The sequence below is a fragment of the Vipera ursinii genome (genome assembly GCF_947247035.1).
Source record: "Vipera ursinii genome assembly, chromosome: 6".
In the NCBI taxonomy this organism is placed as follows: Eukaryota; Metazoa; Chordata; class Lepidosauria; order Squamata; family Viperidae; genus Vipera; species Vipera ursinii.
The window spans coordinates 81,670,286-81,685,937 of record NC_139515.1 but is presented as its reverse complement, the minus strand read 5'-3'; the positions used below and the strand labels follow the sequence as shown (position 1 = coordinate 81,685,937).

General features: G+C 41.9%; 1 protein-coding gene across 2 annotated transcripts in view; it reads right to left on the bottom strand.

The window, feature by feature from the left end:
• Positions 1 to 15,652, bottom strand: part of SOX5 (SRY-box transcription factor 5) — a gene marked incomplete at its 5' end in the record, with an annotated part of 496,539 nt that overhangs the window by 143,618 nt on the left and 337,269 nt on the right. For both annotated transcript variants that reach the window (XM_083365302.1, XM_083365301.1), the window contains one exon: positions 5,667 to 5,752. In XM_083365302.1, coding sequence (XP_083221428.1) covers positions 5,667 to 5,752 — 86 coding nt within the window. The remainder of the gene's footprint in view (positions 1 to 5,666; positions 5,753 to 15,652) is intronic.

Below are 15,652 nucleotides of genomic sequence, written 5' to 3'. Positions count from 1 at the left end.
TTGCCTCCCATACAATCCAAGGTTGAACCAAAGTGTGGTTTTCTGATAAAGGAATTGAATTCAATCTTATAAAATCTCAAGCCCATCTAAAGAATGATCTGGTAGACTAACCCGGTGGGTTTGGGCAGCACTGTTTTCTAGAATTTAGCAAACTATCACCTGAATGCATTCACAAGATCCGTTTATCACATCAATATTTTCCTGAGATTACTCATGTCAGAAAAACAACAACAACGAACAATTGGCTTAATTAGCTTAGCCCATAAAGAGAGAAAATCAAGACGTACTGCAATCTGATAAAGTCCAGAACTGAGGATTTCTGATTGGGAACTGCTGTTACCTTTAAAACAGTCATATTAATTTCACTGTAAACTGAAAGAAGAAAGAACTACCTAATTGTGACCCACTGAGTTGTACAATAAGGAATAAACAACGATTGTAGCCAGTACTTTCCAAAAAGGTCATAAATTGCTTGAGTGATCTATGCTCAAAAAGTTCTTTTTCAAAGGCCTTTAGGCTGAATGCAATATCTAATTTACCAAAAGCTTCTCACTGAATCTTCTGTTCTTTAGAGCTCAGCTGGTGCTTAAGATTAGGCTCCCCTTGCACATCAAAGCAATTAAACAAATGTTGAGTAAGCATTAAGGTAACATCCCTGTTTGTTGAGTCCCAGTGCTGACTTAGATCTGCTCTTATCTCCTGATTTGGGGAAGGATGATAACTCATGCTTGGCGTTTAATGGATCTCACAGTTGCAAACATCTTTGTTGGTAGCAGGTAATGAAAAAAAAATCTACTAGGGAACTTACGTAGCTGGAATTAAGAACGGTACAGAGTACTGGATAAAATAGGCAACTGATCCCCATCTAAGGCACTACATCTTTTTATCCCTCTGGAAATTTGCTCATAACCTTTGTTCTGTGAATGTAACTAATTATATCAAGGCCTTGCAGATCATGTCAATAGGCAGAACAGATTAAGGGCTATTTTGGAGTACCAGAAAATTCTTATAAGGAACATATATCAATGAATCATCCAGGCCAAAGGTGTCCAAAGGTTGAATCATGGCAACTGGACTAAACTTTGTTAATCTTGAGATGTTTCATTGCTAATCCAATCAACTTCCTCAGAGCAAAATTAGTTAGGGCTAGGCAGAATCGGGGAGTCATTGGAAAGTATTATTATTAATTATTATTATTAATTTTATTTATATACCGCCCTTCTCCCGAAGGACTCAGGGCGGTGAACAGGGCAGATGTATAAAATACAAAAAATACAAAAGTTAAAAGGAATTAAACATAATGCCCAAGTAAAAACGATAAATACAAATGTTAAGAGCAATAAAAAACCCAACCCACCCCCTATCAGGCCAAGCCGGCGTGTTCAAACAAATGCGTTTTCAGATCGCGTCGGAAGGAGCGGAGGTCGGGCGGCATCCGGAGCTCAACCGGCAACCGATTCCATAGCTCCGGGGTGCCCACAGAGAAGGACCTCCCCCTGGGGGCCACCAATCGACATTCTCTGATCGGTGGCACCCTGAGGAGGCCCTCTCTGTGGGAACGCACAGGGCGGAGGGAAGTTGATGCCGGCAGCAGGTGTTCCCTAAGGTACTCTGGACTCATGCCATGTAGGGCCTTGAACACCATTACCAGTACCTTGAATCTCACTCGGAAGACAACTGGTAGCCAATGCAGCTCACGGAGTAGAGGTGTAACATGGAAGTATCAGGAAACTCCCAACACGACTCTCGCGGCTGCATTCTGTACCACCTGGAGCCTCCGAGTGGTCCTCAAAGGCAGCCCCATGTAGAGAGCGTTGCAGTAGTCCAAACGAGTACCAATTCTTGCCATACCAAATTCAGGGGTTACTCCCCAACATGGCTTGCAATAAGGGTCTTATAAGGAACCTTTGCAATGAGCAAGGTTCATGAGCAAGGTACTTAATTTGGTGACATTGAGTGGTTTGGCATAGCAAAAGGATGCATATTGTCTCCATATCTGCTGAACATCTGCAGCAAAGATACTACTGTTAAGAATGGGAGGGAGGGATGTAATGGCAGATGGAATCAAGCTGGAGGCCTAAACGCTAACAATCTGAGATCTGAGGATGACACCACATTGTTCATCAGAAGCAAACAAGAATTAGAAGAGCTCAATAGGAAAGCAAAAATGGAAAGTGAAAAGTAAAACCCGAATTAATGATAAATATTAAGGCAATGACAACCAGCATGCTTAGTGAACTTACAGTTGTCTGTGAAGAAGCAAAGGTGGCAGAAAGTTTTATTTTCTTGCACTGAAGAAGAGGTAAAGAGGAACAATGTGTGGGAAGAGTAAATAGATTAATCCTAGAGATTAATATGTCACACTTCAGCTTGGCACAGCTGTAAATTTAGGCTCTCTAGATTCTCCAATCCTTGTTCTGGAATTGACTTACTAAGTGGCAGACATTTAGATACCAGTCAACCAGTGCAAATAGTTTATTGTAGACAAGAATGAAGCCAACTACAACAAGCCATCTGCCTGCTGAAGCATACAGCAATCAAAACCTATCTATATGCCATTACTCCAATGTTTCTCCTTCCACTTTTCTTTGTTTAATGCATATTTGATAGCTTTCCATCAAGTTCATAAAGGTAAGTAGGATTTATTAGGTAAAGGTTCCCCCGCACATGCGTGCTAGTCGTTTCTGACTCTAGGGGCCTGTGCTCATCTCCGTTTCAAAGCCGAAGAGCCAGCATGACTAGATGCCAAAGGCGCACGGAACGCTGTTACCTTCCCACCGGAGTGGTCCCTATTTTTCGACTTGCATTTTTACGTGCTTTCGAACTGCTAGGTTGGCAGAAGCTGGGATGAGTAACAGGCGCTCACTCAGGATTCGACCCGCCAAACTGCCGACCTTCTGATCAACAAGCTCAGCGTCCTAACCCATTGAGCCACTGTGTCCCTAGGATTTATTAATTTAAAGTTATTAACTTAAAGTTCAAGCTGCTGATCCCCAGCTTCATTCCCACCCATGAAAAATTTAGGCAAAAAACATGAATAAGGATATTTTTTAGGACAAGGAAGATCAGAACTGTTAAAGGTCTTTCCTGTGGTAATGTGTGCCTGTGAAAGTTGGCTATTGAAAAAGAACAAGAGAAAGAAGGTAGACGTGTTCACGTTCTGAATCAGAGGATGGTTACAAGGAGGTTCCATGAATCAGCCAAAGAGCCAGATAATCGATGCCAAATAAAAGAGGGTCTTGAGGTGATCAAGAAACAAAAACCTTGGGCATATGCAATAATATAAGCAGTGGTTGGAATTTATTATGTTTGGCAAGATTGAGGAAAAAGAAGGAGAAAACAACAAATCAATCATCATCTCCTAGAATCACAGAATCATCTTATAGGGGAGATGGGTGACATAAAAATGTACCAATAATAAATAATAATAGAGTCATGAGGCTGGAAGGGACCTTGGAGGTCGTCTGGCCCAACCCCATGTTCAAGGCAGGAGTCCTTATACCATCTCAGGCAAAGGGTTGTCCAACCTTTTCTTGAAGAACTCCAGAATCCACAATTCCAGCATGCAAGCAGTTCCAACTATTTTCACTGTCAGGAAATTCCTCATTTCCAGATTGGATCTCCTCCTTCTGAGCTTCTACCTATTGCTTCTTGTCCTGCCTTCAGGTGTTATGGAAAATGGAGTCCAGCCTTCTTCCCTGTGGCATCAAGTATTGGAAGACTGCTCTCATGTCTCCCCAAAGCCTTCTCTTTCTTAGGCCAAACATACCTGGATCTTTAAACTATGATTCACACAATTTAGCCTCCAGATCTCTTAACATCTTTGTTGCTCTTCTCTGCACTCTTTCTAAGGTCTCAGTAAGTCATGCACTTCTACAGCAGTTTCAACTACCGGTAGTCAGGTACATTAACTATAACAAAGAGTTTCATCGCTGCTTACCAAACTTCCAAAGTCCTATGGGAGGCTATTTAATTTGCTATAAGTTATGGGCCACAACTGGCAATTCTTGGTCACAACTAGAAATTCTGACATTGCAGTCCCAGAACATCTGGATAGGTACATCACAAAAGGCTACAAGCTGAAGGCATGTGATATAACTATCTTGCTAATGCTAAGAAAACTCAGTTCTGGCCAATGGGTGGTAGCTCATTATGGCATTCTTCCCCGTGTCATTATTAGAGAAGTAAGGCAGAATATATATGGAAAAAAAAAATCTGGGATATAATCATTATAGCTCTGGATCCCATAACTTGACCAATTTCTTACAACAATTTCCTAAATTATTCTTCCCACAAACAAATGCATCTTTTGGTTCCTCCTGCGTTCTCTGCTCTAAATTTCGAAAGAGTAGTAATCGTTTCTCTCTATCCTCTGCAAGTTCATGGGATGCAACCATCCTGCAAAAGCTAAGAAAACGAAGACCTGCCCAATGGGTGGGAGATGGTTTTGGCATTGTACCCATTGCCACTGTTAGGGAAGTAAGGCAGAATAAAAACGAGAAGTAAAATAAACAATTCTGGAAAATAATATGGGCATTGGGTCCCATAACTTGATTGATCTCTCACAACGGTTAATTTCTTAAATTGTTATTCCTACAGACAAATGCACAGATATGTTCCTCCTAGGTCATGGGTAGGCAACCTCGGCTCTTTTATGGACTTCAACTCCCAGAATTCCTGAGTCAGACTCAGGAATTCTGGGAGTTGAAGTCCATGAGTCATAAAAGAGCCGAGGTTGCCTACCCCTATCCTAGGTCCTCAACTCCAAATGCTTGCATTTTTCAAAGCGTAGTAATTGTTTCTCTTATCCTCTCCAAATTCATCTTCTTACAAAGATCCAAGGGCTTACACCAGACATGTCAAACACAAGGCCCGGGGGCCGGATCCGGCCCGCGAAGTGGTTTCATGCGGCCCGCGAAGCCATCCTGGAAACAGTGAGGGAACGGCCCCCACTGCCTTGGCCCTGGCCCAGAGACCCTCCTCCTGCCAGAGAATCTCAGATCTGTCCCACTCCTGCCCAGGCCCCTATAGGCACCCTTGATGCGAACGATGTAGAGCTGGCCACGCCCACCCAGTAGGCCATACGCACTCTGGCCACGCTCACCCAGTAGGCCACGCCCACCATGGCCATACCCACCCGGCCCCTTGAGGGCAACCGCAATGCTGATGCGGCCCTCAATGAAATTGAGTTTGACACCCTTGGCTTACACAGAAACAAGAATTTCCTTTCCCCCCCCCTCCTCCCCTTCCTCCTTTCCCTCCTCTTCTCCTTCTTCCTCTTTCTCTTCCTCCTCCTCCTCCTCCTTCCCTTCTTACTCCTCCTCCTGCTCCTCCTCCTCCTTCTCCAACAGCATCACCACTACTTCATTGGCTAAGCAAAATTCACACTGAGTGTTGTTCATCTCCCAAATGAAAACATTGTCCCATTTTGCCATGGCCACTCAGCATTGGTGACACGGGTGGCCGTATAAACCTGACAAACAAACAGACAAACAAACAAACAAACAAAACAAAAGTTATTTCTAGAGGCGGTTGTGTTACTCCAAAGGAAGGTGCATCTCTTCCACCTCAAGAGCAGAGTTGAGAAGGCACGTTGTCGGCAGCAGGGGGGCTGCCAAGTCCAGCTTTCCAGATAGATTCAGCTTTTGCCTCTTAAAAGCACTTACCTGCAGTTGCAGTGGGCCTAAACCTGGGGTTGCTGCGGCAGCAGCTGCCATTGTTGTTGGAATCAGCTGAACAGGGTAAGGGTCACCTAAGTAAGAAAATAATAGAGGCGTCAGCACCTTTTATCTACTCTCCACCTGCAAATTAAACTCCTGCATTCGCTCCTTCCAAAAGCCTCTTTTTGTGTTCCTCGCAGAGTTCTAATGAAAAGCTCCATTGTGAGGCCTTTTACTAACACTCTTCACAATTCTGGCGGAGGGAGGAACACGAATAAAAGGGACAAGCAATTAAGGCGGAAACATCATCCTTTTTCATGATGTATTTAGGGAAATGGGGAGGGGGGGGAGGGAAGCACGCCTTGATCAGAGGACTGAGCTTCCCCCAAAAAAGGAGGGAGGGGAAACAGAAGAAACAGAAGAAGAAAGACACAGAGAGAGAGAGAGAAACAGAAAGAAAGAGAAGGGATTTTCCCTTCTCTTTCTTTCTGTTTCTCCCTCTCTCTCTGTCTTTCTTTTCCTCCTTTCTTTGGAAGCTCAGTCCTCTGATCAAGGCGTGCTTCCCTTCCCCCTCCCCATTTCCCTAAATACATCATGAAAAAGGATGTGTGTGTGTGGTTGTATGTGTGTGTGTGTGTGTGTGTGTATGGAGGTTTTTAAGAAGAGACTGGACAGCCATTTGCCTGAAATGGTATAGGGTTTCCTGCCTGAGCAGGGGGTTGGACTAGATGACCTCCAAGGTCCCTTCCAACATTATTATTATTATTATTATTATTATTATTATTATTATTATTATTATTGTTGTTGTTGTTGTTGTTGTTGTTGTTGTTGTTGTTAAGGGACGCGGTGGCTCAGTGGGTTAGGACGCTGAGCTTGTCGATCAGAAGGTCGGCAGTTTGGCGGGTCGAATCCCGAGTGCCGTGTAACAGAGTGAGCGCCTGTTACTCGTCCCAGCTTCTGCCAACCTAGCAGTTCGAAAGCATGTAAAAATGCAAGTAGAAAAATAGGGCCACTCCGGTGGGAAGGTAACAGTGTTCCGTGCGCCTTTGGCGTCTAGTCATGCCGGCCACATGACCACAGAGACGTCCTCCGACAAGCGCTGGCTCTTCGGCTTTGAAACGGAGATGAGCACCGGCCCCTAGAGTCGGAAACGACTAGCACGCATGTGCGGGGGAACCTTTACCTTTATATCATCATCATCATCATCATCATCATCATCATCATCATCATCATTATTATTATTATTATTATTATTATTATTATTATTATTATTATTATTATTAATATATATTACAGGTCTGCCCACAATGGGTGGTTCATTTTGAAGGAAGGCACAGCTCAAATCTCAAAGGTGCTTTTTCAAAAGGCAACTGGACTGTTTTTTTTTCTTGAGGAAGAAAAAGAAGACGCTTTTTTTCCTCAAGGAAAAAAAAACAACAACCCAATCCAGTTGCCTTTTTAAAAAGCACCTTTCAGACAACCAGGCCCCAGATGACTTAGAATCTCCACAGACCACAGCTCAAATCTTCTTCGTTTTGAAGGGATGAAACCAGGGTCCAATTTGTGCGTTTCCACCTGTATTTGCACTACTTCCAGCTCTTGATCTACCTTTGTCTGAAACGATACGGAGTCTTGTTGAGCAGGGGGCTGGACTAGAAGACCTCCAAGGTCCCTTCCACCTCTGTTATTCTGCTACCTTGCCTGCCGCCCCATCCCAGCCTCGGTTGGATTCACTTCATCCTGAACTTTGCCAAGGAAAGTTTTTTTTTTAATATACCGAGCACCGCAATTGTTATTTTATTTATTTATTACATTTGTTTGCCATCCATCTCGCCGCAATTGCGTGGACAAAGCATCGAAGTCCTATTGACAGAAATGCTGAAATATGCATTAGCATTAGCTCCACTTCACAGCATTTCTGTGGAGGGTGGAGAAGAAAATGGGGTTTATTTTTCCCCTCGCCTGTTCTATCAAACAAAGTTGCTCAGTTCTCTTGGATAAAATGGGGCATCCCTTGTTTCTCTTTTTGAGGGCCTTGCTTAAGATTTTGAAGGAATTGGATGTCGATGGTCGTGTATTTGGTGATTTCTCCCTTCCGTCACGTAAAAAGTTACAATTTTGGAAATAAAATAAGAAAAAAAAACGTGCATCAACTCACAAATTTGCAAGATTTTATCTCATGGTAGGGCCAGCTTATGTCTTTACTTTTGTGGTGCAGGTAATCCTTGACTTACAACCCTTCCTTTAGTCCCCGAAGTTATAAGGACCCTGAAAAAAGTGACTTGTAACCCTTTTTCAAACTTACAACGGTTGCAGCCTCCCCATAGTCACATGATCAAAATTCGCACGCTTGGCAACTGGCATGTTGCGGTGTCCTGAGGTCATGTGATCCCCGTTTGCCTCCTTCTGATAAGCAAAGTCAATGGCGAAGCCAGATTCGCTTTACAATCGTGTTAGTAACTTAACCACTGCAGTGACTGACATCACAACTGTGGAAAGAAAGGTCATAAAATAGAACCCAACTCACTTAACAACAGTCTTGCTTAGCAACAGTGATTTTGGACTCAGTTATGGTCATGCGTCAAGGACTACCTGTAGTGTCTTTGTTAGTGCTTTCCCCCTTCGGCGGTATTTCCTTCAAATGGATTATTATCAAGCCTTCTACCCTTATGACTACTTTTAAGATCAGCTTTGAAACTGTTGTCAACTAGATTTTTTTAAAAAAATAATAATAATACACTATTTCAAGAGTTTTGACTTCCCACTCTCCCCCTCAGGGCTTGGCAGTTTTCAGAAGTTGGACATCAGCTGACTGCACTTAAATTGGAAATTAGCCTTTGCAAAGCCTTGCTCATGGACCAAGAAGAATTTTAATACTGCTCACATGATCCTTCCATTAAAAATAAAACATGTGATGATCTTAACAAGACCAAACAGAGCAGAGAAACATCAGCCATTCTGCCCGAGGAAAGTTTTCAGCATTTAAATCCTAAACATTCATATCATCCTGTAGCAGAAAGTCATTAACTATTATTTTAATGTTGTAAACTCTCCAGGATCATCCTGTGTACTTTGGGTGTTAAATACATTAATAAAATAATTGTGTGTGTGTATGTTTGTAATTTTGTGTGTATGTGTGTAAGTATGCACGTAAGCAAAATCTAGAAGTTAGCTATGTTTTTGTGTTATTATTCTTATTATTACCTATACTAGGGGTAGGCAACCTCAGCTCTTTTATGACTCGTGGACTTCAACTCCCAGAATTCCTGAATCAGCTATGCTGACTCAGGATTCTGGGAGTTGAAGTCCACGAGTCATAAAAGAGCCGATGTTGCCTATCCCTGACCTATACAAATCAATTCATTATATTACACCAGGGGTAGGCAACCTTGGCTCTTTTATGACTCGTGGACTTCAACTCCCAGAATTCCTGAGCCAGCATGGCTCAGCTTGGAAACCTCTCCCTTTCCCCTCAGCATGGCTGGCTCAGGAATTCTGGGAGTTGAAGTCCATGAGTCATAAAAGAGCCAAGGTTGCCTACCCCTGCTCTAGGTCCTCTCATCTTCCAGAGACGATTCCAAACATGGCAACTCAGAACTGGCATCAGAGACAATCCATATCTCAACTTTGACCTAGGATCAAGCCAGGAATTCTGTCAATTCTCACTGAAACAGAAATATCTGGAGAACATCCTCCATAATGCTTACAGTAAGTTCCTCACTTCAGTTCCCTACAATGTTTCCCCCTTGGAATTACTCAATCTAGCTGATCCAGGAGTGGGTTTGTTAGTATCTGAACGCTTTGAGCCTGGGCCATAAACTACTACATATATATATATGTGTGTGTGTTTGTGTGTGTGTGTGTGTGTGTGTGTGTGTGTGTGTGTGTGTTAAATGCTTGTTAACTATTTAGATTACCTTGCTAGGCCCCAAACATGGGACAAATCTTTATTTCCTGTTTCAGCCTAACCGAAGGCCATCGACAGGCAGTAGTCACAACAGTGACAGCTCATATTTGTGTAATTTTTTTTTTTTAGATTGCTAACAAAGAATTAAAGGGAGACTGATATGCATTTCAAACTTATTTGTTTTCATCAGTCAGCCATACCCTTCTGAGATTCAAACCTGGGCTGATTGCACATTAGGCAGTTGTTTTTAACCTCTAGGCCACAAGCTCTATCTCACTTTGTTAGCTGAGAAGCAAGGGAGATATGTGTAAATGCTTGTTAACTATTTAGATTACCTTGCTAGGCCCCAAACATGGGACAAATCTTTATTTCCTGTTTCTGCCTAACCGAAGGCTGATGAAAACAAATAAGTTTGAAATGCATATCAGTCTCCCTTTAATTCTTTGTTAGCAATCTAATATATATATATATATATATATATATATATATATATATATATATATATATATATATATATATGTGGATCTTTGGTCATTCGGGTTTTTCCCCGCGTAGAATTGAAGGTGTAGGAGCAACGTTTCAACGGAATCCCATCCGTCATCCTCAGGCTGGTGGCTTCAGCTTCCTTCTTCTGGGAGAAGCATGTGGTAGTGGCTGTTTGTTCCTCTTTTTTTTAAACTGCCAGAGGGGGTGTGTTCTGTGGGTGGAGGTGTGCTCTGATTGGGTGGGGGATTAGGTGTGTTCTGATTGGGTGGGAGTGTGTTTTGAAAGGTGGGTGTGTTCTGATTGGGTGGGGGTGTGTTTTGAGTGTATGGGCTGGTCTCAGCTGCCAGCCTTAGACCTGAGCTGGTGAGTTGTGCTGCTTTTGTTCGGCTTCGTGTTTGTGGTGGTGCCATGTTTTTATAGTGGGTGTCAGTTTGCTTATTGTGTGGTTTGGAGGGGTTTAAAGTGGCTGATGTTGCAGCTGTAGTTAGGTTTCTGTTTTGTGGTTGTGCGTCGTTATCATTGTGGGTTCGGATTTGCTTTTTGAATGGTTGTGTGGTGGTGATGTCATGTGATGTTATCATGAGTTTGGGTCTGGTATCATTCTTGGTGGTTGGGACTCGTCTGTCAATCAAGGCGGGTTTCCAAATGGCTGGTAGGCGAGAGGTATCATCTCGTTTGTTCATGCTGTGGGGGCGTTTTTCTATCTCAATGGCTTCTCTGATTATTCTGTTCTTAAAATGTTCGATTTTGGCGATAGTTTTGGTTTTTTAAAAATCAATTTCATGTCACGTGGCTTCAAAGTGTTGGACCAGGGATGAAGTTTGTTCTCCCTTTCTGAGTGAGTTTTTGTGCTCTTCAGTGCGTGCACTTATTCTTCTGTTGGATGACGGATGGGATTCCGTCGAAACGTTGCTCCTACACCTTCAATTCTACGCGGGAAAAAACCCGAATGACCAAAGGTCCACATACAAACACCTGCGAAAATCTCAGAAAACAAATATATATGTATATATATATATATTTATTCTTTACATACATATGTTAATTTTCCAAACAACGTGCGAACTGAGTTTATGATTCATTAATACATATACAAATCTCACTCTTTGGTTCTTTTTTCCAACCATTTATAAAATAAATTCCAGCTTTCATAATATTCTGTTACTTCTTTGTCTTTTAGTCTTATAGTTAGTCTGCCCATCTCTGCGCATTCCAATATCTTCTTTATTAGCTCTTCTTCTGATGGTACTTGTTCATTTTTCCAGCATTGGGCATAGCTTATTCTTGCTGCTGTTATGATATGCAGAACCAAGTACGTATTTTGTTTATCAGTCTTTTCTGGTAATATACCTAATAAAAATAATTCGGGATTAAATGCTACATGTTCTCCTAGTACATTTTCTAGCCAAACATGTATTTTTCTCCAATAGGCTTTAACTTTATCACATCTCCACCAAATATGGTAATATGTACCTATATTGTGTTTACACTTCCAACATTTGCCTGATACATTTTTAAACATTTTTGCTAATCTAGCTGGAGGTAAATGCCATCTATAAAACATTTTATACAAATTTTCTTTATATGCAGTTGACATTGTCAATTTATAATTTTTCTCCCATAGTTTTTGCCATTCTTCTAACTCTATAGTATAACCAAAATTCTCCATAAACTACTTCCTGTTCTGCTCAGATTTACTGGCTCAGGAATTCTGGGAGTTGAAGTCCATGAGTCATAAAAGAGCCAAGGTTGCCTACCACAAATACGCATCAACTCTACTTGGCATGGGTCCAGATATCTGAAGAGACGTCTCTCCCCAGTGGGACTAGCCTGCCCCACTCATGCATGGGGAAGAGGCCTGCTATGGATCCCATCTGCTAAGAAATTCCAGCTGGTACATATTTCATTCCTAATCCTTTCTTCTTTCTTCTAGCCATCGATAAAATAAGTCCCAAGTTTGGTAATATTCTGTTTCTTCTTTTTCTTTCAGTCTCACAGTATGTATTAGTTAATGTAAACTCAGACAGCACATTGGTTGAAAAATTATTATTGTATGTATGGGAAAAATTAATAAAAACTTGAAAAAAAAAAAGAAATGCCAGCTGGTGGGCTCAAGAAGAGCCTTTTCTGTTGTGGCCCCATTCCTGTGGAAGACTCTGCCACTGGAGCTAAGAATTGCCTCCTCCCTTTTGGCCTTCCAGAAGGGTATTAAAACCTGACTTGGCTTGGGACCACGAGGGGGGCGCTCACTGCTGGAGATGATCGATGGGGTAAGAAGACCTCATCCCCGTCCCACCCATCACTTAGTTCTGGTTTCAGTATGGTTTTAGCATCTTAATTTAATGTTTAATTATTTTTCTACTTATTTTATAACCTGCAAGCCGTCCAGAGTCACTTTATAGGGGAGACAGGTGGCGTAAAAATTTAATCAGTAACTAAACAATTAGATCTGAGTGATGTTAAGAAAACCAGCAAATGGTCCAGCATTCCTTCAACCGATTAACTTCAAGGTGCATTGCCGGGTGCCAATTTTAAGGAGTAATTAGATGTTTTATCATCTGAACTTTGGTAAATTTCTTTTTAAGTTTTTAGTATTTTTTTTAAAAAAAAGTAATTTCTATGTGCACTAACTTCCACATCAGAAGAATAAAATGTCCTGATTGCACAAGTATTCTACATCTGCCTTCCTAACGCAGATGGAATCAAAGGGATAACAGCCTTTCTGTCCATTAACGTCAGACTGCTGTGATATGACTCAGCTTTTAACCGAATAAGAAATATTTAATTTTCTCCCTAAAATCAGCGAAGTAGGAACTTGTTTAATGCTAAATTATTTCTGGCAGTGTTTTTTTTCCTCCTTTCTTTCTAGAGGAAGATAATAGAGAAGAGTATCTCTTTAAAAAAAAAGAGAGAGAGAGAATTCTAGCTAATTCCAGTCCTGGATTATTTCTAATTATCTTGGCAGTAGATCTGTAACTAATCTAGACTAAACTCTTGCATTGTTACTCTTGCATTGTTACATATGTGTGTGTGTGTGTGTTTGTGTGTATGCGTGTGTGTGTGTATATACATATATATATGCATAAGCATATACATATATACTGTACACACACACACACACACACACACACACATACATATATATATATATATATATGTGTGTGTGTGTGTGTGTGTGTGTGTGTGTGTGTGTGTGTAAGGTAAAGGTTCCCCTGCACATGCGTGCTAGTCATTTACAACTCTAGGGGCCGGTGCTCATCTCCGTTTCAAACCCGAAGAGCCAGCGCTTGTCCGAGGACGTCTCCGTGGTCATGTGGCTGGCATGACTAGATGCCAAAGGCGCACGGAACGCTGTTACCTTCCCACCGTAGTGGTCCCTATTTTTCGACTTGCATTTTTGCGTGCTTTTGAACTGCTAGGTTGGCAGAAGCTGGGACGAGTAACAGGCACTCACTCTGCTACACGGCACTCGGGATTCGACCTGCCACTGCGTCCCTTCCATATATATATATATACAGTATATGTTAAATGTTTGTTAACTATTTAGATTACCTTGCTAGGCCCCAAACATGGGACAAATCTTATTTCCTGTTTCAGCCTAACCCAAGGCCATCCACAGGCAGTGGTCACAGTAGTGACATCTCATATTGCTGATTGCACAGGCAGAGGTTAAAACAACTGCCTAAACACAGCCAAGTCTCCACCCACAGAACACACCCCCTCTGGCAGTTTAAGAAAGAGGAAAAAACAGCCACTATCACACACTTCTCCCAGAAGAAAGAAGCTGAAGTCACCAGCCTGAGGATGACAAATGAGATTTCATCGAAACATTGCCCTGATACCTCCAATTCTACGTGAGAAAAAAGACGAATGACCAAAGATCTACATACAAACACCCGCGAAAACCTCAGAAAACATACACACACACACACACGCACACACACACACATATCCTAACTTTGAGAACATCATGTATTATATAGTGTTATTTTGGTAGAGTTTGGGCCCAAGGTTCAAAGGCAGCTTGAAAATAACTTGTTTTCCCACATTAATTTTGCAATAAGTGATTATTGGAACAGAATAGCATGTTCTAATATTAATCTTCCCTTCTTGTTTTGAAACTCTTTCTCAAGGTTTAGACTCTGATAATAGCAAACAACCAGAAAAGCTGGTGGTAATTTCTGGACTAGGACTTATAAAGATCCTTCTTTTATAAGCATCTTGATTCAGGAAATCTTCTGACTTGGAAGTATCAGAAGCTGTTGAAGATGTTAGCAAATAAAATTAAATTCCTTTCCACAGCTAGTCCCTGAGCTACAACGATAATTGAGACTGTCAATTACAGTCTAAGTTGTGATGGTTGTAAAGCAAGTCACCCATGTATTTAATAATTTATTCTCTAAAATCATACTTTCTAAAAATTTGCAACTTTTGGAGAAGCAGTAGACTTCACATAAGTAGCCCCATTTTTGCAATCTTTTCTGCAGTGGCTGTTAAGCAAACGGCCAAATCATTAAGCAAATCCATTGTCCACTATGGGTCAGGTTTTGCCAGAAACTAGAAGTAAATGCTGGTTTCCAGCAAAAAAAAGTATTGTAAATCACATCAGGTGACCACAGGATGTGGCAAATGGAGGGTGGTTGCTAAGCATGCAAAATGCGATCACGTGACCAGAGAGGGGCAACATTAGAACATCAAAACTGGATATAAGTCCCTTTTCAGGGTCCGTTGTAACTTTGTTAAGTGACCAGTCCAGATGAGGACTACCTATAATGGATGGCAGTAGTAGCCAAGGAGAGTTATGATTCCCTTTTAGCCACTACTTTACAAAGCAGAAATCCAACAGCAATTCCGCCAGGTTATCTTTTTGAACTTCTAGAATTGTTTTACCCTATCTGTCAGTGAAACTGCTTTTGATATAACTTGGTATGGAGACATGTTGTTCATAGCCTTCTCAGGTAGACCAGACAGGAAACACAACCAGATGAGTTTGTTCTACTTTACCGAATCCTGAAAGTCTGAAAGTACAAATCTCCCACTGTTGCTTTTTACAGCCTGAGAAATTAGGGGCGATCCTTTCTGAGAATCCTTTCTCTTCCTGTTATGCAGCAGTGGGCTCCCCCAACTTTTATCTGATCATTCCCTAGGCAACATCTCTTCCATCTCCTTAGGTCATTTTCACATGCCATCCCACTGTGGAAATGCCTCCCCCCAATTACATCTACTCATTGTGTAAGGTCTGGCAGAAAGGGCATGTTATCGGCTCCATCCACTAGAGCAGGGGTAGGCAACCTTGGCTCTTTTATGACTCATGGACTTCAACTCCCAGAATTCCTCAGCCAGCATGGCTCAGCTTGGAAACCTCTCCCTTTCCCCTCAGCATGGCTGGCTCAGGAATTCTGGGAATTGAAGTCCATGAATCATAAAAGAGCCAAGGTTGCCTACTCCTGCATTAGAGAATGTACCCTCATAGCTGAACCTAGGAAGAGAGCCTTTTCTGCCACTGTACCTGCCATACCGAACATTATTTTTCCTGAGATCAGAACTTTGCTGGTCTTCTGGAAAGTTCTGAAGACATGGCTTTGCCCCCAACCTTGCC